Source organism: Canis lupus, chromosome 14 (genome assembly GCF_048164855.1).
Source record: "Canis lupus baileyi chromosome 14, mCanLup2.hap1, whole genome shotgun sequence".
In the NCBI taxonomy this organism is placed as follows: domain Eukaryota; kingdom Metazoa; phylum Chordata; class Mammalia; order Carnivora; family Canidae; genus Canis; species Canis lupus.
Genome location: NC_132851.1, coordinates 23,341,143 through 23,365,700, shown reverse-complemented (window position 1 = coordinate 23,365,700; position 24,558 = coordinate 23,341,143). Strand labels below are relative to the sequence as shown.

The 24,558-nt window shown below is 43.0% G+C and overlaps 2 protein-coding genes and 1 long non-coding RNA gene across 7 annotated transcripts in view; 2 read left to right on the top strand and 1 right to left on the bottom strand.

The window, feature by feature from the left end:
* The window catches only part of TBC1D31 (TBC1 domain family member 31), a 68,292-nt gene extending 67,902 nt beyond the window's left edge, over positions 1-390 (bottom strand). The window contains exon 1 of the mRNA XM_072774366.1: positions 177-390. Within this exon, the coding sequence (XP_072630467.1) occupies positions 177-253 (77 nt within the window). The 5' untranslated portion in view covers positions 254-390. The remainder of the gene's footprint in view (positions 1-176) is intronic.
* LOC140603788 (uncharacterized) overlaps positions 1-21,257 on the top strand; it is a 39,336-nt gene extending 18,079 nt beyond the window's left edge. For 3 of the 4 annotated variants that reach the window (XR_012006778.1, XR_012006777.1, XR_012006775.1), the window contains 2 exons: positions 13,116-13,389; positions 14,735-14,874. This is a non-coding gene — a long non-coding RNA (uncharacterized lncRNA). Of the gene's footprint in view, positions 1-13,115; positions 13,390-14,734; positions 14,875-21,100 lie in introns of those variants that run through there. The other variant, XR_012006776.1, reaches the window with a different exon arrangement.
* Positions 21,258-22,038: 781 nt separating this feature from the next.
* The window catches only part of DERL1 (derlin 1), a 29,912-nt gene continuing 27,392 nt past the window's right edge, over positions 22,039-24,558 (top strand). Inside the window, exon 1 of one of the 2 annotated variants that reach the window (XM_072774371.1) lies at positions 22,039-23,288. In XM_072774371.1, the coding sequence (XP_072630472.1) occupies positions 23,136-23,288 (153 nt within the window). In that variant the 5' untranslated portion in view covers positions 22,039-23,135. Of the gene's footprint in view, positions 23,289-23,564; positions 23,585-24,558 lie in introns of those variants that run through there. The other variant, XM_072774372.1, reaches the window with a different exon arrangement.

The window sequence follows — 24,558 nt, the reverse complement described above, 5'->3', positions numbered from 1 at the left end:
GGTCTCGCGCCCCCGCCCCCACGACCTGGGCCAGCCGAGCACCGACTCGGACCACCTGCCTTGCAAGAGGTCATCGGGGGCAGGGGCGGGGCAGAGCCCGAAGCCCCACCCGGGCCCCCGCACCCCTTCCCCAGGCCCTCGCCGGCCCCCAGGCCCCCCTCAGCCGCCGCCTTTACCCGTCCCGAGCGGCCGGGGACGGCTTGCGGTGCCACAGCTTGCCGCTCTCCCTGTTGCCTAGGTCCGTGCTCTGCATCGCGAAGCCCCGCCGCCGCCGCCGCCGCCGCCGCGCGAGGCACAACCGACCCAGGCGCCTTCCCGGCAGGCCCCGCGCTCCCCGCCCGGGAAATTTAATCTCCCGACCCGGGAAATTTGAGCTCCCGGCTCCGGCCCGGGCGTCCGGGATCCCGGCGACCCGACCAACCGCGCGGGGGACGCCGACCTTTCTATTCGCAGCCAATAGGGAGGAAGTTTTGCTTCCCAACTCCGCCCAGGCGACCCCTGCAGCTCGGGATAATGGAACCGGCCAACGACCTCTCTTAGGCTCCGCCCCTTGGGGGCGGTCCATCCCCTACCCCCCGGGGCCCAAAGCCTTCTGGGAATCGTAGTTTCCTGCGGGTGGCGCAGAGCCACGTGCTTGAGAATTCTGCGCTGCTGCCCCCCCCCCACCCCCCCGCGGGGTTTTAGGCTCCCCATGGAGGCAATAAAAGTGGTTTTCTCCTGTGGCCCCTGCATTCTTTTCTACATTGCCTTTAGGGACTCAGGGATTGTGGAGACAACTAGTAGAGGGACCCAAATGCATTGAGAGTTGAAGGGGGTTCCTTTTACAGAGTTTAAAAGAACCCCTATAGAGTCCATTCTTCTTGTCCTTATCACCATTGTGATTGGTTTTTCAACTGTAATCTAACAAAAGGCGCCAGTATCATGGTGTCCAGTCCACCAGGCATGGACTAGTGAACGTCAACAACCAGTTGCATTGACATCAGAGTTCCTTTTTGTAAAAATTCACTTAACTTAGCACTTCCTTCAGGCCTAGGAGGTATCAAGCATTCTTCTAAGTGTTTGACGATTACCTCATTTAATCCTCATAGAAAATCTACAATGTTGGTAGCACTATTATTTTCATTTTGGGGGCTTTGTGAGGTAGTATATTGGTTTCCTAAGGCTGCAGTAATGAATGATCACAACTTGGTAAGAAAGAAGAAAAAGAAAAGAAAGGAAAGAAGAAAGAAAGTTATTCTCTCATAGTTCTGGAGGTCAGAGTCAGAAATCAAGGTGTTGGCAGAGCGGCTCCTTCCAGAGCCTCTAGGGAAGATTCCATTTCTTGCCTTTTCCAGCTTCTGGTGGCTTCCTTGACTTGGGACCACATCATTCCCTTCCATCCCCCCATTCTCTGCCTCCATCTTCACCTTGCCTTCTCTTTCCCACCTTTGTCTCAAATCTCTCTTGCTTTTCTCTTATAAGAACACCTGTCATTGGATTTAGGGCCTGCCTGGGTAATCCGGGATGATCTCCTCATTCTAAGATTCTTAACTTAATTACACCTGCAAAGACTGTTTTTCTAAAGCAGGTAACATTCACATGTTCTGGGAATTAGATCATGGGTATATATTTTGGGGGAGCCACTGTTCAACCTACTACAGGTAGGTACGTCTTTTATCCCCGTTTTGCAGACAAGGAATTGAGTTAATAGGAGAGCTGCGATTAGATTTTTAGTCTTTTCATGCTTGGTCCCCGTGTTTTTCTACAACAGCAAAATGAGTTTTTTCAAACTTATGTGGCCATGATATTTGAAAAGCTCAAAGTCTACCGAAAAAAGCAAAACTCTCACAAAAATTTACCAATGCAGAGCTTAAAACTTGTTATATTGTTGCCAAGGGTGACTCTGAGAGACCACACAACTTTCAATAACCTCTTGTAGAATAGACCATCACATTCTTCATTTTTATTTATTGGATTTGAGATGATAACAAATTGTGTGTATGAACGTTTGCGTTATTAGTCAGGAAGCTTAGGGTGTTAAGCATATGGGCGTCTAACTTGAAACAGGTTATTTCTCACATTTCTATCCCATGCTGGTAACCAAGCAACATTTTTATCAGTAGTAGAGACAAACGTGCTGAATGATTTCCTGAACCATTTTGGCTTAACCTGCCTGCAGTTCAGCTTATATGGGCTATCACAGCCCATATGACTATCCTATTCAATTTCAGGTATGTGACAAAAGGTTTCCATATTACAGATCTTCTGGATTCCACTTTGCACTTATCTTTAGATTGAGTTGGGCCAGATCTGAAGGTCATGCTGGCAATTGAAGAGACATGCACCCGCGGCTGCCAGCCTTCTATTTGTTCTAATTTCCTAGAGTTATCCAAGTTGGTAGACCATTTGCTACTTTCTTCCTGAATCATTACTCAGTCAATAACTGATGCATCCTATAAATATACTTTTTCAGCCTACCTGAGGTGTAACTGATTTTCAATAAGCCACACATATTTAAATTGTATTTTATGACTTGACATAAATATACTCTTGTGAAACCATCATCATAATCAAGGTAATGAAAATACCCATCGCCCCTAGAAGCTTCCTCTTGCTTGTTTGCAGTTCATTCTCTTTCTATCCCCACCCCATCTTGCCCACAGGTAATCACTAATGTTTTCTGTCTCTTAGTTAATATTTTGTAGACATTTATATAAATAGATCCTGGGCAGCCCATGTGGCTCAGCGGTTTGGTGCCTACCTCCGGCCCAGGGCCTGATCCTGGAGACCTGGGATCAAGTCCCACGTCGGGCTCCCTGCATGGAGCCTGCTTCTCTCTTTGCCTGTGTCTCTGCCTCTCTCTCTCTCTCTCTCTCTCTCTCTGTCTCTGTGTGTGTGTGTGTGTGTGTCTCCCATGAATAAATGGGTAAAGTCTGAAAAAAAATTTAAAAAATTCTTTCCAAAAAATAAATAAATAAATAAATAATAAATAGTTTCTAAACTATGTACGCTTTTTTTTTTTTCTTTTGGCCTGGCTACTTTCATTCAGCATAATTATTTTGAGAATCAACTCTGTTGTTGGGTATATCGACAGTTCACATGTTCTTATTGTTGAGTGGTATTCCATGGTATTGATATACCACTGTGAATGGATCCATTCACCTTTGATGAACATTTGGATTGTTTCCAGTTTGGGGCTATTACAAATAGAGCTGTTATGAACATTCCTATACAAGTCTTTGTGTAAATACCAAAACTGTTTTCAGTTCTGGTGATTAAATTCTTTGAAGTTGAATGGCTGGGCCATATATGGTAGGTATATACTTAGCTTTTTAAGGAAGTATCAAATGTTTTCAAAGTAGTTGTGCCAGGGGTGCCTAGGTGTCTCAGTCGGTTAAGCATCTGCCTTCCACTCAGGTCACATGGTCTTGGGGTCCTGGAATAGAGCCTGGTGTAGGTCTCCTTGCTCAGCCAGGAGCCTTCTTCTCTCTCTCCCTTTTCCTACCCTCACTCATGCTCTCTCTGTCTCTCAAATAAGTAAATAAAGAAAATCTTTTTTTTTTTTTTTAAAGTAATCGTGCCATTGAATATCCCCACCAACAGTGTAGGATGGTTCCAGGTGCTCCAAATCTGTGATGAGTGTTTGTAATCACAGCCATACTAGGAATGTTGTGGTACTTCATGGTGATTTTAATTTCCCTTTCCAGAATGAATGTTCAGCATCTTTTCATGTGATTATTTGCTTTCTGCATATAACTTTGGTGAAGTATCTGTTCAAATGTTTTATCCAAAGTTTAATTGGGCTGTTTTTTTCTTATTGAGTTTTGAGAGAGCTATATATTCTAGATATAAGCCCTTTATCATATATGTGCTTTGCATATATTTTCTCCGAGTTTCTGGCTTGTTTTTTCATTTTATTAACAATATCTTTCAATGAGGAGATGATATTAATGTTGATGCAGATCAACCCAACAGTGTTTTCTTTCTATTTTTTTAAATGATTTTATTTATTTATTCATGAGAGACACACACACAGAGAGGCAGAGACACAGAGGGAGAGGGAGAAGCAGGCTCCATGCAGGGAGCCTGACGTGGGACTTGATCCAGGCTCTCCAGGATCACACCCCGGGGTTCAGGCGGCGCTACACCGCTGCGCCACCGGGGCTGCCCCCAACAGTGTTTTCTTTTATGAATTGGGTTTTTGGTGTCATATCTAAGAAATCTTTACCTAACCCAAGATCACAAAGATTTCCTCTTTGTGAAATGTTCCTGTTTTCTTCTTTGTATGTTTTTCAAATACATCTCAGAGGAATGGAAAGTTATGTGTATCCAAGGGATTTTTGGGTTTTTCTTTGAAAAGTCCTTTCTCTTTGCCCTCTTGCTTACCCTACTTCTGCCTTCTTCTTTTTTTTTTTTTTTCAAAAATTTCACTTATTTATTCATGAGAGACACACAGAGAGAAGCAGAAACACAGGCAGAGGGAGAAGCAGACTCCCCGCAGGGAGCCCAATGCAGGACCCCATCCCAGCACCCCAGGATCACATTCTGAGCCAAAGGCAGATGCTCAACCACTGAGCCACCCAGGTACTCCTGCTGGATGCCTTATTTTTTGCTGTGTTAATATATAATCTGGAGAGAGAAGAAGCACTCCCACTTTGTCTACTTTGCTAAAGGGTATTTAGTGGATATTTGGATTACTCAACATCTGAAAACTCTGTTTGGGAAAAATCCCAAGATATTTAGGAGGTAAAGGGCAGCTATTGCTTGGCACTCAGTTGTCTAAACCTAGGCCAGTCAAGGAGTGAGCAAGCAAATCAAACCAGTATGGTAACTAAAAATACAATTCAAATATTTCCTGTAGTCTCTCAAAGAGCACCGAGTAGAAAACAATTAAAAACCTTTAGCAAATTTCTTTTTTTTTTTTTTTTAAATCTTTTTTATTTTTATTATTTTTTTTAAAGATGTTATTTATTTATTCATAGAGACACAGCTAGAGAGAGAGGCAGAGACACAGGCAGAGGGAGAAGCAGGCTCCATGCACTGGGAGCCTGACGTGGGATTCGATCCCGGGTCTCCAGGATCGCGCCCTGGGCCAAAGGCAGGCGCCAAACCGCTGCGCCACCCAGGGATCCCTAGCAAATTTCTTCAAATACCCTTTCTTACCTCATTAAGGGAGGCCGGACTAAGTTATGCACAGTAACAACTCCCAAACTCAGACGGCTTAAAACAATTTACCAGTGTGTTTAGCCCATCTTAGTCTCTAGGGGAACACAGCTGTTGGGAGTTGCCATTTCAAAAGTGTTTGGTTGCTGTCGGACAAAGAGAGTTCTAGGGGGTCTCATGCCAGCAATTCAATGCTCTAGCCCAGAAATGTCACTGTAACTTTTACTCCCAACTCATTACCAGAACTGTAGCTCCATCCAAACATGAGGGGCCCTGAAGTGCAATCCTACTAAATTAGTTATCTGTAGCTGCAACATTGCTGTGAAAAAACAATCACCAAAATTCTGTGCCATTCAACCATGAGCATTTATTGTTCATGCATCTGGGATCAGCCAGGCTGTTACTGCAGCATAAAGTAATCCATCCTGACTAATAGAATAATTTTGTCCCCACTTAACACACAAGGAAACAAGGTTTGGAGTGCTTATTTACTTGTCTAAGGTCATGTAACTATTGAGGCGAGATTAAAATGTTGGGGGGCCGGGCTGGCTCAGTCATGCAATTCTTGATCTCGGAGTTGTGAGTTTGAGGCCTACATTGGGTGTAGAGATTACTAAAAAATGATAATAATAAAAAACGTAAAATAAAATAAAACAAATGTAGACCTGTCTGGCTCCATTATCTTACTCTGCTTTTCCTGCACCAGATTGGTATGGTTCTGAATTCTTCCAAAAGACCTATTGCCTGGACCAGAAAATAATTTATTGCTAGCCTGGGATAAAAATCTCTGGGAACTTTTTTTTTTTTTCTGGGAACTTTTATAACAAGATTCTGTTTTATCTCCTTGGGAAAAGGGTTTATTTGCACATTAAAAGGAGTGTTGGTAAACAAAGATGTTAAGAGGACTTAAAAAAAAATAAAGCACTGAGGAAGTGGGTTTGGGGGAGGGTATGGTAGGAAGGTATGAGTGGATAATTTTGCCTAAATGTCCTGTTACACACACTTCTGGGAAATGCTCCTAGCCCACTCCTTACTGGTCATATGATTGGCTCAGGTGTGGGGCCTGACTCAGCTGAGCCAAAAAGAGCTCTTTTTCAGGATTTTTTAAAAAAGATTTTATTTATTTATTCATGAGAGAGAAGGGGGAGAGAGGCGCAGAAACAGGCAGCCAGAGAAGCAGGCTCCCTGCAAGGAGCCTGATGAGGGACTCCATCCCAGGACCCTGGGATCATGACCTGAGCCAAAGGCAGTCACTCAACCACTGAGCCACCCAGGTACCCTTTCTGGATTTTTAAAGTTGAGACCAAGGATGGCAAGTCTCAGTTCCTCTCTGGTAACAAAGACTGAGAACTGCCAGAGGCAGTAGCTCCAACTTTTTGGTGATGGCCAGTCTGAGAGAGGGTAGCTGAAACTCCAGGGGAAAAAAAAAGAGAGAGAAATAGTAAAAGAAGATTCTGTTCTGGCAGCATTTATATTCTTGTTCTAATTGTTGCAGAAACTTACCTGGACTGCTGTCTACTATACACTGGTTATTTAAGCTAAAACATTGCTTTCTATTTCTAAAATAGATATAATTAGAAAAAAAGGATCAGAGAAGGTCTCAGGACGGTGATACATGAGCTGAGTCTGGAAAGATGAGCAAGGCAGAGAAGTTAGGAATGGAAACAGCATCTGCAGAAAGTCAGGGGCTTTTGTGAAACAACGTGGACCCTTCTAGAAACTAGAAATGCTTAGTGTAATTAAAGCCCAGGATACACAAGGAGTTATTATGCATGTAAAGAGTTTAGCATCTAGAAAACCCTCAATAATAATACCAGTAACAATTATTATTATTATGTGAGTGAATGGCAGAAGAGTGAGGATACATATAAAAGTCAGAATATAAAAGACCCAGACTTGGGATGCCTGGGTGGCTCAGCAGTTTAGCGCCTGCCTTCGGCCCAGGGAATGATCCTGGAGTTCTGGGATCGAGTCCCACATCGGGCTCCCTGCATGGAGCCTGCTTCTCCCTCTGCCTGTGTCTCTGCCTCTCTCTTTCTCTGTGTCTCTCATGAATAAATAAATAAAATCTTTAAAAAAAAAAAAAAAGACCCAGACTTATCTTAAAAAAAATAATAATAATAATCTAGGGCAGCCCGAGTGGCTCAGTGGTTTAGTGCCACCTTCAGCCCAGGGTGTGATCCTGGGGACCCGGGATTGAGCCCCACATCTATCCCTCTCTCTGTTTCTCGAATAAATAAATAAAATCTAAAAAAAAAAAAAAAGACCCAGACTACCATTCTAAGGTGCTTGAATCTTCTTCTCAAAGATTCTAGGGAAACTCATGGTTTCTAGACACATCCCTTTGACTGTGTGAGAAAGATCACTTAAAATAGTTTGAGGCTTGAGACAGAAAGAGGGTGTGAGCTGTTCCACTTGAGGCAAAAGTGACGAAGGGGTCGATCAAGGCAGTCACCATAAAGGGAATCCAAACAGGCAACAATTAGATGACAAGGGTCCATTGACATATTGTGTAGGAAAGCTGACATTGCAAAGAAACGGGTTGCATTTCATCAGTGAAGCAGAAGTGTGTGTCATGCTGCTAACTGATGCAAACCCAGGCAGCAGTGTTTTCCATTTCCTAGGCGACTCAGCCATTTGGCGTGGTCGGGAAAGAGGGGGATAAGGCAAAAGCCATGACAGGTGAACTATGACATTGTGCACCTCCCCCTCCCCCTTTTAACATGACTCAGAAGAGAGAAGGAAAATCAAAGAGACGTGCTCCAAGTTGCCTAAATAAATATTCATGGCTAGGTGTTCTCATAAAACATACATGAAAGCAACCAAGGGCGGTGTTTCTTGTGTAATCAAAAGGATTTGGCAACTACAGCTGGAACGGTAGGGTATCAAAGCAGAGAGCGAAATGTGATGTTGATTTTGACAGGCAGCAGGATCATTCCCAGGGACGATGAGAAACTGCTGACATAGACTGTGGTTTCTAAAAGGCCTCCTGCAGGCTAAAGGAAGGAGGAGACCTGAGAGAATTCCATGACCCAATGGGCAGTGGCTGCAAGCTTCCAGTCTTTACAGCCTTTCCACGTGGGCAGGAGGGGAGGAGGGGGTGCAGAATTCCTGGCCCCTATCATGCCCACAACTGTCCTAAGAAAGACAGCCTGTAACCACCTCCATCTTAGCCACAACTTCAATATATCCCACCTTACAGATGTGGCTTAATTTTATCATCCCTCTATTGTTGACAGTTGGGCTTTAAAAAATTATATTCAGGGACGCCTGGGTGGCTCAGCGGTTAAGTGCCTGCCTTTGGCTCAGGGCATGATCCTGGTATCCCAGGATCGAGTCCCACAGCAGGCTCCCTGTATGGGGCCTGCTTCTCCCTCTGCCTGTGTCTCTCATGAATAAATAAATAAAATTTTAAAAAATTTTAAAAATAAAAGTAAAAAATTATATTCAAACTATATGGCAGGGAACTTAATATCTAAGTGTACTATTGTAGGCACTCGTCAAAGACCACGTGGAAAGGTTCTATTGGAAGCTAAAACTTTTAAATTATGCTCTGCTGGTGGTGGCCTATTCCAAAGGCCCCACCTGGGCAGAGGACAGTGGAGTCAGAGAGGGCTGAGAGTAAGTCCCACAGGACTGAACAACTAGTCTTGATTCACAGGCTCCTAATAACATTTGTGAGCTCAGAGGACAGGCTATCAATCAAGTGTGACAGGATGCCAGTAAACCATGAGTAAAATATTTTTAATTGCTGTAAGGGAGGAAGGCAAACTGAGCAAAGCACTTACTGTGCATTAAAGTATTCTACGGCAGCGTGGCCTCCTTCCTCTAGTGCCCACTCCGGGCAGTGTGTGCCAAGAGGCCACAGAGCCCAGTGAGCATGATCAGCAAGAAATCCGCACCAAACAGACCGGGTTCTCCAGTCTCTTCTGATTTTTATGTGGCCTTACCCAACAGTAAAAAACATGTTTCCCAGGTAATTTTTAATTTTTTAAAGAATTTTAAAAATTTATTATTATTTTTAAGATTGTATTTACTTATTCATGAGAGATAGAGGAAGAGGGAGGCAGAGACAGAACCAGAGGTGGAAGCAGGCTCCCAGGACCCTGGGATCATGACCTGAGCAGAAGGCAGACACTTAACTGACTGAGCCACCCAGGTGCTCCCAAGTAGGTTTTCTTTTTTTTTTTTTTTTTAATTTTGTTTATTTATTCATGAGAGTCACAGAGAGAGGCAGAAACATAGGCAGAGGGAGAAGTAGGCTCCATGCAGGGAGCCTAATGCGGGACTCCATCCCAGGACCCCAGGATCACAGCCTGAGCCTAAGGCAGATGCTCAACCACTGAGCCACCCAGAAGCCCTCCAAGTAAGTTTTTAAAAAGTTTTTTAGAGCAGTTTTAAGTTCACAGGAAGATTAAGAGAAAGCTATATAGATTTTCCCATATACCTCCCAGTCTCCCTCATTATCAACATCCCACACTTGCCCAGTCTCCCTCATTATCAACATCCCCACCAGAGTGACACCTCTGTTACAGTTGATTTTTTTTTTAAGATTTTATTTATTCATTCATGAGATACACAGAGAGAGGGAGAGAGGAGCAGAGACACAGGCAGAGGGAGAAGCAGGCTCCATGCAGGGAGCCCGACGTGGGACTCGATCCCGGGTCTCTAGGATCACACCCTGGGCCAAAGGCAGGCGCCAAACCGCTGAGGCACCCAGGGATCCCACAGTTGATTAACCTACATGGAAACATCATAATTTCCCAGAGCCACTGGTTTACATTATGGCTCATTCTTGGTGGTGTAGATTGTCTGGGTTTGGACATTATAACATCATACAGAGTATTTTCATTGTCCTAAAAATCCTCTGTGCTCCACCTATTCATCCCTCCCTTCTCCCCTTTACCCAAGAATTTTTGTTTTCATTAGGTTGATGGCTTTGAAAAATATTGCAAGCAACTTTGTGCAGGAGGAAAGAGAAAGATAAGATAGGGTATGTACAGCAGGATTGCCTCTTCACATACAGGCTTTAGAAGCATGTTGCTCTGCTTGTAGTGGCCTATTCCAAAGGCCTCCCTGGGCAGAAGGCTCTGGAGTTGGAGAATGCTGTGAAGATTTCCCATAGGACTGAACAATTTGAATTTTGCATTAAATTAAAACCTCTAACTCATGAATACTGCGAACTCAGAGTCATAATTTCACATATTCCACCCTGTTATCCCCATAAGTATATTGCCTGAGTCCATTGGCTCCATTACTTACTAGTGCTCTAACCTTGGGCATAGGATTTAACTTCTCCATGCCTTATTTCTTCTGCTGTAAAATCAAGGTTATAATAGGAGCAACCCCATAGAATTGTAAAGAGTTTATTTATTTATTTTTTGAATTATAAAGAGTTTAGAACAGCAATGACACACAGAAGTCCTGGGTGAAAGCTAGCTATTATTATTATTGCTATTATTATTTTTTGTATCTTTCTTTATTAAACCACCCAGAATGTTACAGACTTTGCTGATTATTATCCACAGACAAGAAACAGGCAACCACATCATGCTTTTCTCACTGGCAGTAGAACACACAGCAATTAGTTGGAGGGCTCCATGACCATTACTTAGCACTGTAGATATACATGAAACAATAATCTGGTAAAAACTTGCACATCCAGAAAATCCGTAGTGCTGCCTTCATCTGTATTCTCAAAGCATATGCTGCTAAGCTATGAAGGGAATTCATCATTTGCATGATGATCCCTTTTATTTCTCCTTAACACACATACACACACACACACACACACACACACACACACACACATTCCTAAATATTGTAGTATTGCTATTATTTAAGCCCTTCTAAGGAGAGTACCGATGATGTACTGATAAATTCAACAACTGACTCTCTGGACAAAAAAAGAAAGAGCCCTGGTTTGTAGAATATAAATACTCCTACTATTCAGGACCAATTTCAAGCTAGCAATGTGATGTCATTGGAAAAACATAAGCATAGTAAGTACACTGTTACGTAGTATGTTCACTATACAGATAAAATGGACACAACCTCAAGAGCATTGAAATTGTAAAATGTGGTCTAAAAATTAAGAATGGGGGCACCTGGGTGGCTCAGTTGGTTAAGCATCTGCCTTCGGCTCAGGTCATGATCCCAGAATCCTGGGATCAAGTCCGCATCGGGCTCCCAGCTCAGTGGGGGAGCCTACTTCTCCCTCTCTTCTCCCTGCCTCTTTCCCTGCTTGTGCTCTCTCTCTTTCTCTCTCTGTGTCAAATACATAAAATAAAATAAAATAAAATAAAATAAAATAAAATAAGATAAAATAAAATAATAAATGATGTTTTTTCAAATCATCAAATGTTTCAATTATCTGTTGCTGTATAATAGATTACCTCGAAATTTATTGGCTTAAACCAAAAGAGACTTCCTAAATTCCATAATTCTGTGAGTTAACCATGCTGAGCTAAACAGTTCCACTGCTTTCCACTGCTAAACATTCCATTCGCGGGGGTATAGCCATGGTCACTTCACTGATGGTTGCATTTGGCCAAAGCTCACCTGGGGCTGAAATATCTAAGATGGCTTCTCACCTACCAGTGCCTCTGATCACGTGGCCTCTCATCTTTTGTCAGTCTAGCTGGAGTTTCTTAACATGGCACTGGGTTCTAAGAAAGCAATGCTCCAGTAGGACAAGCCTGAATGTATAAAAGTCTAACAAGTCTCTGCTTGCACCATCATGCCTGCTGATGCCCCACTGGCTGAAGCAAGTCTAGGCTCAATATAGAAGGAAACTGCACACCTGCATGAGATGTGTTTTGTTAGGGATTCCTTTTATTTTTTAAGATTTTATTTATTTGTTCATGAGAAATACAGAGAGAGAGGCAGAGACATAGGCAGAGGGAGAAGCAGGCTCCCCATGGAAGCCCAATGTGGGACTTGATCACGGGACTCCGGGATCATGACCTGAGCCAAAGGCAGATAGATGCTTAACCACTGAGCCACCCAGGCGTTCCTTGCTAGAGATTCTTAATGTGATGGTTGACCAAAGATGACATCAGGAAATCCCAAAGATGTATTCAGTAAGAGTACATATAGGAATAAATCATCATTTGAAGGGGGTTGGGAGAGTTGTCCTACTGTTTGTGGTGTCTGTGTGTGTATCTTGAAGTGGTAAGGGGGTTGCGAAAGAAGGAGGAATGGACAAGCATCACACGTAACTCAGTGATTTCTCCTTCTCCTCCCCCTCCTCCTCCTCCTTCTTTTTCTTCTTTAAAGATTATTTATTTGAGAGGGAAAGAGAGAGAGGGAGAGTATAAGTGGGGAAAAGGGGAGAGAGAGAAGCAGGCTCCCAGCTGAGCAGGGAGGCCAATGACTTGGAGTTCCATTCCAGGACCCAGGGATCATGACCTGAGCTAAAGACAGCTGCTTAACCAATTGAGCCACCCAGGCACCCCTAATTCATTGATTCTTTTTTTTTTTTTTTTTAAAGATTTTATTTATTTATTCATGATAGTCACAGAGAGAGAGAGAGGCAGAGACACAGGCAGAGGGAGAAGCAGGCTCCATGCACCGGGAGCCCGACGTGGGATTCGATCCCGGGTCTCCAGGATCGCGCCCTGGGCCAAAGGCAGGCGCCAAACCGCTGCGCCACCCAGGGATCCCTAATTCATTGATTCTTAACCAAGAGTGACTGCCCCCAGATCCTCAGAGGACATTTGGCTATGTCTATAGATGCTTTTGATTGTCATAACTGAGAAGACGGGTGCTACTGTAATATGGCACCAGGGATGCTGCTAATCGTCCTACCATGCACAGGGAAGCCCTCACCAACAAACAACTGTTTGACCCAAAGTGTCAACTTTGGGAGCTGGGGCTGTGAAACCCTGCGTGTAACCTAACACACGCGCAAATTTGACTGGTTAGTATGTACTCTCTCTTGCCAACACACTTTTTCCTACTGTCTTTGACAGCACGTACAAGATATAAAAGCTTTTGGAGCTCTCTAAATGCATGTTCAGTCTACTTGGATTGGCTTCAAACAAATGTGACAGATGTCGCTTTTTTTGGCTCCAATGCTTGCCAGTCGAGCATATGCATGTTTGCACATTACATCTGCAATCAGCGATAACGTCCTGTGCCCCAAAGAGCTTGCACATCCAACTTTCACTGAAAAATCTTGAATTGCTTTTCCTCCAAGTCCTCTGGCTCGCAGGTGCTCTTGATATCTCTCTTTGCTTTTTCCAGGTAAGCCATTCTGTACCTTTGTCCTCTCTCTGCAAAGGAGATCCTCAATCACTAGTTCAGTAAATGTCAGTGTGGCTCCTATGTGGGCAAGGGCTGTTTTGGGCGCTGGGGAATGGCAGTGAACAAGCCAAAATTGCCCTTGCCTGGAACTTACATTCTAGTTGAGAAGACATTCAATGACTAAGAAAACAAATAAATTATATCATGTCAGGTAATGAAAAGGGGAAGACAAATTTAAGCAGGATAAAGGGATGAGCAGGAGGGGTGGGAGGTACCTGGATTAAGATGTTGGGGGAAGGCACTGCTGACAGGTATTGTCTGAGCAGGGAACTGGGCCCTGCTAGGAAGGAGACACAAAGACAGGTTTGCAACTGTGTATTCACTGTGCTGTGTAAGACATTTATATTGGCTTCCCAGGGCTGCTGTAACAAAGTATTGCAAACTGGGTGGCTTAAGATAGTGAAATTTATTCTCTCACAGTTCCAGGGGCTAGAAGTCTGAAAGCAAAGGATTGGCAGGATTGGTTCCTTCTAGAGACTCTGAGGAAGAGTCTGCTTCTCTCCTAGCTCCTGGTCCTGGTGGGCAATCCTTGGCTGATAGATGTGCCACTCTGATCGCTACCCTTATCTTCCCATGGCCTTCTCCCCCTACAATTTCCCTTTTTATAAGAATATCGCTATGGCTAATCCAATGGACTGGCTCACCCTCATCAAGTATGACCTCATTTAGACGTGGTTACATCTACAAATAGTATTTTCAAATAATATCACATTCACAGGAACTGGAGGTTAGGATTTTAAGATATCTGTTTGGGGAACACGTTTCAGCTGATAATGTGATTGTTTAGGGTTATCACAATTTCTTAGTAGCACAACAGGAATTGAGGAAAAGGGTCAGGGCTGCTAGGCAGGCATCCAACAATGTATAAAATGCTCCTGCATCCTTTTGAACATTTCCAACATATCCTGTTAGTGAAAACCCTGTTTGTGATATATGAACTAGAACCTAATTCTGTTTTTCATGGAAACATAAAGAATATTTACAAGGATTTAATATACTCTAAATTGTCCTGGGATGCAGCTACTGTACTCATTGAGACAAGATCTTATTCTTTTTTGTTTTATTTTGTTTTAATTTAAATCTATTTGACATGTAACATTGTGTAAATTTAAGGTTTATATATTACTGTTTCTAATGTATATGTATGTATTGTTTCCTCTCTCTTACATAAAAAATGGCATATTACATGTAAATAATTTGCAGTTTCCTATCTTTCCCTTGCTAAGGTATCCTGGAAATCACTCCATATGTATTCATAGAGATCTTTCTTATTCTTTGTTTACAGCTACTTATTATTCGAATGTGTGAGTGTACCGTAGTCTGCAACCTATCTCCTATATATGGGTACTTGGGGCCTTTCTAATATGTTGCAATTACAATAACACAATAAATAACCTTGTATCTGACTTTTGCACAAATTTTTTTTTTGTACTCTTCCAGGTTTATGTTCAGGGTAAGTTATTAAAATTGCCTTTGTTTTGTTAAAGGGTAAATGCATATGTTGTTTCTATTGTAATATGTGCCCTCTTTAGGGATTATACTATTTTTTTGCCAATCTCATTGGTGAAAAATAGTATCTCATCATGGTTGTAAGTTACATTTCTCTTACGGGAAAAGTTGAATATCTTTTAAAATGCTTTAGGGGAATATAATCTATTTTTTTGGCGAATTATCCCTGTATTCTGTTTATTTTTCTACTGGGTTTTTGGTCTTTTTGCCCCCTCTCATTTTTTTTTTAAAGATTTATTTATTTATGATAGACATAGAGAGAGAGAGAGGCAGAGACACAGGCAGAGGGAGAAGCAGGCTCCATGCCGGGAGCCCAATGCGGGACTCAATCCCGGGACTCCAGGATCGTGCCCTGGGCCAAAGGCAGGCGCTAAACCGCTGGGCCACCCAGGGATCCCCTGCCCCCTCTCATTTTTTAAAAGATTTTATTTTTAAGTAATCTCTACACCCAACATGGGGCTTGAAACTCATGATCTGGAGGTCAAGAGTCACATACTTTACCAACTGAGCCAGCCAAGTGTCCCTCCCCTAATTTTTTTTTTTTAAATAAGTTCTTCATATATTTGGGGATATTAGTCTTTTATCTGTGATAGATCTTGAAAATATTTTCTCTCAATTTGTCATTTACCTTTTGACTTGGTAATTTTTCTTGTCATGCAAATATATTTTCACAAAGCTCAATCTGTTCAGTCTGTTATTTTATTACATATGAATTTTGATATATTTTCTTTATTCAGAATTTTCCCAAAAGTTGTCTACTACCAATGCTAGGCTATGGTGGTGTTTGAGTTACAAATACAACGTGGGTATGTCTGCATTTGTCACTCTTTGCTCACAATACTAAGTCTAAATGCAAGCACCAGACTATTTCATTACATCTGCTAATGTAGCTATGCCTGAGCATTTACATATTAAAATGCATATCATAGTATAAATTAATTTTCTTGTATTTATAATTTATATGACAACTAGGCACTACATTTATTGAAACTAGTTTTAACTTGGGGGGCAAATAGTTGTTTTATTTTTATTTTTTAAATTTTATCTTATTATTTTTTTGCAAATAGTTGTTTTAAAAGAGGGCATTTGGAGGATGCCTGGGTGGCTCAGTGGTTGAGTGTGTGCCAGGGTCCTGGGATCAAGTTCCGCATCAGGCTCCCTCTGGGGAGCTGACATATTCTCCCTCTGCCTGTGTCTCTACCTTTCTCTCTGTGTCTCTCATGAATAAATAAATACAATCTTTAAAAAAAATTTTTTTTAAAGTAAAAGAGGGCATTTGGCCTGAGAGGGTTGAGCACCATTCCTCAGGGAGAAGGATGTTTCCAGTTGAGGGTCCAGCAAACGTGTGCTGCCTAGGCCTTTCCAGTGTAGGGAACTCAATGAAGCTGAATTGCTGTGACAAGGGGGAAAGTGGGAAGAATAAGTCACAGTAGTAGCCAAGATTCAGATCATCTAGTACCTTGAAGGTCATGGTAAGAACGTTCCATCACACTTAGAATAAAATTCAATGGAGCTTTGAGCAAGGGAGTGATAGGAGCTGATTTAGGCTCCTGTCTGAGAACAGACGGCACACTGGGAACAGACCAATCAGAAGTCGACTGGGGAAGCCCCAGAACTAAGTGATCCTAGGTAGGTAGGTTGGGACAGAGGGACAGAGGGAGATGTTGCAAAGTGGTTGGATTGGGGATATACTTTGAAGGTGGAGAGGCCTGGGTTCACTTACGAAATGTATTCAGTCTTGTATGAAGAGTTATACAACCTAGTTTCCACCTCAAGGAGCTTATACCCTAGAGGAGGAGACTGCCACATAATTATAAAACAATGTGCTGAGGGCAATGGTGATTTGTGTGATGTTCTAGGGATAAGGAGAGAAGGAAGTGGGGGAGCATTAATCTAGGCAAGGGGATGCTAATGGGAAGTGGGTGAGGGAGTCAGGGACAATTTCTTTTTTTTTCTCAATATTTTATTTATTTGAGGGCGAGACAGAGAACATGAGTGAGGGGAAGGGCAGAGGGAGAAGGAGAAGCAGACTCCCTGCTGAGCAGGGACCCCCCCCCCCTCCCCACAATGTGGGGCTCGAATCCAGCACCCTGGGATCATGACCTGAGCTGAAGGCAGATGCCTAACCAATTGAGCCACCCAGGTGCCCCCAGGGACAATTTCTAAAATGAATAATTCATGCCTTCCACAAGTATTTCTTGAGCACCCACTATGTGCCAGGCCCACCTGTGGGCACTGAGGATACAGAAGTGAGCAAAACAAAGTTCCTATGCTTGTGGAACTCACAGCTAGAAGTCATAGACTAAGAGCTTCTTTTTTGGTGGAAGCAATCAATACTTGTTAGTGCATGTGGACATACTTCATTGGTGTTGTAAAACCATATATAGTCATAGGATTCTGGAAGGCCATTCCCTAGAGGCATCTCAAGTGTTTTCAGATGGAAAGGATGAATACCTACCATTTGTTTTGATGTGGGTGGAACTGGAAGGTATTATGCTGAGTGAAATAAGTCAGTTAAAGAAAGACAATCATCATATGGTCTCACTCATATGCAGAATAGAAGAAATAGTGAAAAGGACTGTAAGGGAAAGGAGGGAAACTGAGTGGAAAAATTAGAGAGGAAGACAGACTGTGAGACTCCTAACCCTGGGAAACAAATAAAGAGTTGCAGAAGGGGAGGAGAGGGGGGATGGGGTGACTGGATGATGGGCACTGAGGAGGGCACTTGATGGGATGAGCACTGGGTGTTATACTATATATTGGCAAATTGAATTCAAATAAAATATTAAAAAATAAAATAAAATCTTAAAAAATATCAGAATAAAATGCTTTATTGACTTTGTAATGCAAATGACTTTGTACATTTGGCCATGTTGGTCTTTGTGCTGTGAGGCCTCCATGGCAGTCCCACTACCTGAGGGACTCTTCCCTGAGGTATCTGCATTGCTTGCTCTTTTACCTCCTTGAGATCTTTACTCAAGTATCCCTTGAGATCATAGTGAGGCCTTCCTTGACCAACCCAAATCTCTTTGCTCTATTTTTTTTTTCCTGGAATTTATCAAGAGTTCATCCAGTATACCTCTCACTCTTACCCTTTTCAATTGTCTTTCTGTCTCCTCTAGAATGTAAGCTTTAAGAGGGCAGAGATACTCATCAGTTTGGTTTACTGCTATATCCACAATGCCTTGGAAGAGTACCTGGTGATATGGAAATGTTGGGGTTCAGAGGGAAGTTAAGAAAGAATTCTTGAGGTGCCTTTGCTGCATAAAGGATGGTTTTATTAAAGCACGAGGGAGAGGACCCTTGGGCAGGAAATCCTGCACTGGGATTGATGAGGAGCCTTTGGTAGGCTCCACCTTAATGAATAAAGTTAATGACCTTATAAGAGAGACTCAAAAGAGTTCTGTCCCTTCTACTGTGGGAGGATGTGCTAAGAGGTCTGCAAAATGGAAGAGGACCCTCACCAGAACCTGACCTGGCTGGCACCGTGATTCTGAACTTCTAGCCTCCAGAACTGTGAGGTTGCTTATAAATCACCCAGAGAGTACCACCTTTGGTTTTAGATAGACCTGGGTTAAGTCTTATATTTGCACATGCTAGCAAGTGGCAAGTTACTTAACTTTTCTGAGGCTGTTTTTTCAATTATAAATAAAAATAAAAGTACCTCATAGGGTTGAAATGTTCTTGTGAAGACTTATTACGACCATTCCCATAGACTGTCAATTTATTAATACTCTACACATATTATTAATAAAAAAAGAAGCTAGCTATTGCAAGGCATCAGAAATAGGAAAGCTGTCAAAGGATTATGCTACACCACTAGTAGAATATTAGTCATTAGAATGATAATTATGAATATTAAAGGGATTTTTTCCCCAAATACTTCCTGCATAAACTCTGGTCCAGCCAGCCTGGTTTACTCATCTATAAAGCATCAAGTGCCTCCCATGTTCTGGTCCTTTGTGTTAGTTACTAGAATAAAACTAGTACTTATGGGATGTTTTGGAGCTTATAAAGGGCTTTTACATTTGTCACTGAAGTATTGCAGAATGGTTAAAAGATGGACTCAAGTCAGCCAGACCTGGATTGGAATCACCATTTACAGTTATGAGACCCTGGATGAGTTAGATGATGTCTATTTCTCAGTTTCTGTAACAATAATAATGATTCTGTACCTACCTATTGGGGGTTAGTGTGTCCATTAAGAGAGACAATGCATGGAAACCTCAAGTCCAGAGCTTGGTAAACAGCAAGCTCTCTATTCAGACAAACAACAACTTTGATATAGCGGCAGGTAATACTATTATTATTATTAGGGACTTGCCCACAGTCACACACCATTAGCAAAGGTCACACAATCAGAAAAGGACAGAGGCAGGACTGGAATCCAAATTCATTCCTTGACGGCATGTAGAAGGCTGACTTTATTTAGTAGACACACACATAGACATACACGCATGTGCACATCAAAATAACAAATGCAAAATGCTTTTTTTTTTATTTTTCAAAATGCTTTAAATGGTGTTTAGTAGCTGCCTTGCCCTCCTGCCCAGTGTGACAAAATCTTTAAAATTTCCCAGACTTATGACTAAAAATATAGGACTGGCTCTTCCAGACATGGGAGAGAGAAATTATAATTCTTGCCATAGCTTCACCTGCAAGATGGGGCTAATGAAATTGCCTACTAGTTAACGTAAGGATTAATTACATCTTTGCAATGTGCTTTGACTTTCTTGAAGAGGCCACTTATGTGGCAGACATCCATTAGGATGGTATTCCTCTGTGACTGTTGTGACAGAGGATATTTGAGTCATCAGCTCCCTGTCTGTCAGCATCACTCAGCAGTGCCAAGCTTCAGTGCTAGGCAATATTGTGCTCTTAATTATTGGTCTCCCTCCAGTTTTTTTAAAGTCCCTTTTTAAGAGAAACACTTGGAAATATACTTGAAGATAGCAGCAAAGACAGAGTTAAGGTAATCTTTTCTACCTCTCAATTTTTCTAAAGTTTTTGACATTGAACCTGTTCCTTTCTGCACGAACCTCCTTTCTACCTATTTTGAAAATTAATTTTAAAATACATAGTACATATAGTTGGGACATTTGAAAGACATAAAAGAATATGCAATAAAATATCTCCTTCCTACTCCTGTTTCCCAGCCTCTGAGTTTCCCTTCCCAGAGGTAACCACTGTTCCAAGCAAATGCTGTGTGATATTTGTGTGTGTGAGCCTTCTGTACAATACAATGACATCATGTGCACATTGAAATATAACTCTTGTATCTTGGTTGCTATGCTATTAGAAATCATTCCATTTTGGGGTGTTCGAAGTTATTGTTTTCCAATGAAGGTTGATAGGATTTGACCATATGGATAAGCCATAGGTTAGTCAGTTACTTATTGATGCATAATCAGCTATTTCCAATCTCCTGATATTTCATAGATTGTGGCAACGATTCTCTTTGTGCACTTAAAAAGAAGTTGGGAGTCTATCTGAAGCTTAAATTCCTAGAAATGCATTTCAATATTGCCAAATTGCTTGCCAGAGAGGCTGTACCAATGTATATTCTCATCAATAATTCATGAGAGTGCCTATTTCCCCCAGACTTCCACAATTTTTCCTAGGACAGCCTAATCATTACCTGCATGTTTTATTTTTATTTATTTATTTTTCTGCATGCTTTAAATCATAACTCATGTTATGATAGTAACACAGGGACTTCCTTACAAGCTAAGCAATTAAATTCTAGAGCTCGCTGTTTGGGAGCATTGGGGAAGTCCTCTATTTAAGACAGCTAAGAATAAACTGTCTTCCCCCACCCTTCAGAATAGTTTATCACAATATATAATGATTTTATAGAGAAAATAGAAAATCCTGAATGTCCATATAGTCTGATGGTTCTCAAAGAAGGGTCTGCAGATAACCTGGATCAGAATCACATTGTGGGAGGGTATAGGGTTTTGAAAATGCAGCTTTCTATTTCTAAAAGTGATACACTTTCATCCTAAAACATTTTGAAAAAGGAAGCAAAAATAGTAAGAATGTTGATGTTCCTTTAAGCATTAGACACGAATTTATCTCATTTGAATCTTCTCAACAGTCCAATGAATGGCGTACTAGTATTCTCCCTTATCTCATTTTACAGATGAAGAAATGGAGGCACATTTTACAACATGATATTGCTAACAAGTGGTGTAATCACAACCCAAACTTTAGTGTTTCTAAAAGCCTGAAGTCGAACTCCAGGGCATGCACTCTCTGAATTCTAGAGTGTGACCTACAAATAAATACTGCAAAATGGAGCGTGTGTTGTTTTGTTCTTGGTAGATACATATGTATATATGGCATCGGTACTTATGATTTCATCAGAGAAACCTTCCTTAGCTTTCCACCTAAGCTAGATAACCCATTTTCTCTTATTGTATCTTGGATACAGGGGGTAGTGGGTACAAGAAGACAGGTAGATGCAGAGAATGAATCTCAGGAAGGATCTCCAAATATTATGTTATTTATACAATGTTCTAGCTTTTTTTTTTTAATTTTTATTTATTTATGATAGTCACAGAGAGAGAGAGAGAGGCAGAGACACAGGCAGAGGGAGAAGCAGGCTCCATGCACCGGGAGCCCGACGTGGGATTCGATCCCGGGTCTCCAGGATCACGCCCTGGGCCAAAGGCAGGCGCCAAACCACTGTGCCACCCAGGGATCCCAATGTTCTAGCTTTTTACTGGAGATCACAATGATCTTATAAGGTCGTACTAATCCGTAGGCCCACCAGCTTTGTATGAATGAAGAGTTCCCTCATATATTCACTATACTTGTTATCCATTAGGAGACAACAAATGTAGTATATTTTTATCAGGCTGTGGAATACTTAGTGCCTTTTTATTCTGTAAAAACTATTTTGGGGGGAGGGTGCACAACTCAGTGGTTGAGCGTCTGCCTTTGGCTCAGGGTGTGATCCCGGGGTCCCAGGATCGAGTCCCCCATTGGGCTCCCCTCAGGGGGCCTGCTTCTCCCCCTGCCTATGTCTCTGCCTATGTCTGTCTCTCATGAGTAAAAAAATAAAAATCTTAATTTTTTTTGTTGTTAATAAACATCAGGGATGTTGTGCTGAGAACTGTTCTCTAAAATAATAAATACATTGTTGGACAGGCTTTGCTGTTCGAGATTTTATTGGTGTCGATGGAAAATCCCATTTTCAGTCTACGGCCTGAAAACTTCCAGCTAAAGCTTTGCACCTAGATTGAAAATCATGGGTCAAAATGACCCCTGTAGCCCAGGTCCTTGGGGTGAGGATGGGGGGCGGGGGGTGGGGTGAGAGAAGCTGGCTCAGCTCTCAGGCCACCTCATCCGAGAAGTCCTCCCTGACCATCCTCATCGAAGCAGTCATCTTTCCCCACACTCCTCCGCTCCCACCCCCTCGCTCTACCGCCTCGTCCTCTTTTACACTCCTTACTATTTTTTTAATTTTTTGTTTTTGTTTTCATTCCTTATTATTACTTTTTCCCACTCTCTGAAATGACCTTTTTCACTTATTTAGTAGTTGTCTATCCCCATTAGAATGTAAGCCCCAGGAGACAAGGTACCACGACAGCTCTGATAGTCGCAGGATCCCGGGTGTCTAGAACCTTGACTGGCACTTAGTAGGTCCTCAACAAACATCCGTCGAACGAAAGAGCAAAAGAGGAACTGCGTACTTTACTTTCCTCCTCCCCATTTCAAACACCGGCCGAGAAGACCCAGCGGGGTTACAACCCGGGCTTGAACTGTGCAGCAGGCGTTGAGGCCCGCGATTGGCTGGAGTATCTGCCGTTGCCCCTGGCAACCACTGTTTCCCACCAGTCGTGTCTATCCGCCCCCGCCTGGCCCCGCCCCTTTTGGTCCCGCCCCCGAGCCGCCGCGGTTCGGCCCCGCGGTGAAAATCTGCGCTTGCCCTTTAAGCGGCGGGACTTCTGGTCAACGTCTTCTACAGCCGCCGGAAGGGGAAGTTTCGCCTTCGAACGCTCCCTCGCTCGTCCGAATTCGGTGGCGCCACGTCCGCCCTTCTCCGCCTTCTTAGCCGCGGCTTGGGCGGCTTCCGCCTCGACACCTTCCACTCGCGGAGCGGGCCCTGTCGTGAGGGGCCGAGTACGGGGAGTCGGGCGGCTGTGCGCACCCTGGCCACTTAAAAGGCGAAGATGTCGGACATCGGGGACTGGTTCAGGAGCATCCCGGCCATCACGCGCTATTGGTTCGCCGCCACTGTCGCGGTGCCCTTGGTCGGCAAACTCGGTCTCATCAGCCCGGCCTACTTCTTCCTCTGGCCCGAAGCCTTCCTCTATCGCTTCCAGGTACTGACCAGCGACGAGGGGAGTGGAGACTGCAGGTCCCAGGAGGCCCCGCGGCGGCGGAGCGTAGACTGGCATGTTGCGGGCGCGCGGTGCCTGGTGGGATTTGTAGTGCGACGGCTCCAGCGGTTTAGGGCGGGGTCCTGTGGTCTGGGGGCGGGGTGGAGGCGAAGAGGTCTGGAGCTGGGGGCCAGGATGGCTGGACAAGTGGGTTTGGCCTGGTGAGAAGGGGGACTGATTTCGCCCTTCTAACTTTACGCTCCCTGCCCTTTGCATTCAGAGAAGGAGGCAGTGGGAAGGTAATTCTGTGATAGCTGTTCATCTTTTGGACGCCAGTGATTAGCAGCTTTGGTCCACCTGGAGCAGGTGCCCTCTGACCTCTGTCTGCCACCCACGTGGGTGCCATGTGGTTGTCAACTTACTCATAGGCCGAATTCTTCTTCTGTTAATGGAGTTTGTTGTTGTTGTTGTTGTTGGGAGTGGTTTGAGGTCAGATGCAAAGAGTGAGTTGTTTATCTGCGTTTCACCCAGTCGCCACCTGGTATCTGGCAAGTAGTAGTTGAATGTGTGAAGGACTGAGTAAAGAGTAAATTGGTCCATAAATAGAAGTCCTAGTTATTTGTTTAAGCATGAAGGAAACTGTCCAGAGTATTTCAGGCAAGAGTATTACTTTCCCAGAGATGATCTTCACTGGATTGTGTGATTTAGGTCTTTAATCAGATACTAAGACCTGACATTAATTTGTGCACATTAATCGGAGTGTGGATAACACTGTTTTGTCCTCCCCCTCTTTACTGTTTCTTCCTCTGTTTTGCGGGTTCCTCATCTTACTAACCTTTACACGCTGTGACGTCCCTCAGGGATCAGGGATAGGACCTTTTCTTTTCTCTACACTGTCCCCAGCTGTAGGTGATCTCATTTAGTTCCATGGCATTAAATACTTTCTATAAACCGAAGACTCTCGAATACAAATAAACATATTTTCTGTCTGGATCTATCTCCTGATTTCCAGCTGTCAGTTTGGAATTATCACTCAGATGACTAATAGGCCCCTCAAATTTAAAATGTCCCAAGCCGGATACCCTTTTTCCTTTGCCCCCTAGAAGTATATAGCGATTCCACTATTACAGGAGCTCAAACTGGTAGTCGTAGAATCATCTTCAACTTCTCTTTCTCTCACATTTCTCTCATTTGCCAGCTAATTTTTTGCTCTACCCTAGACATATATCCAGAGTACAGGTCCCTTTTCATTCTGCGTTGCAAGCCATTATCA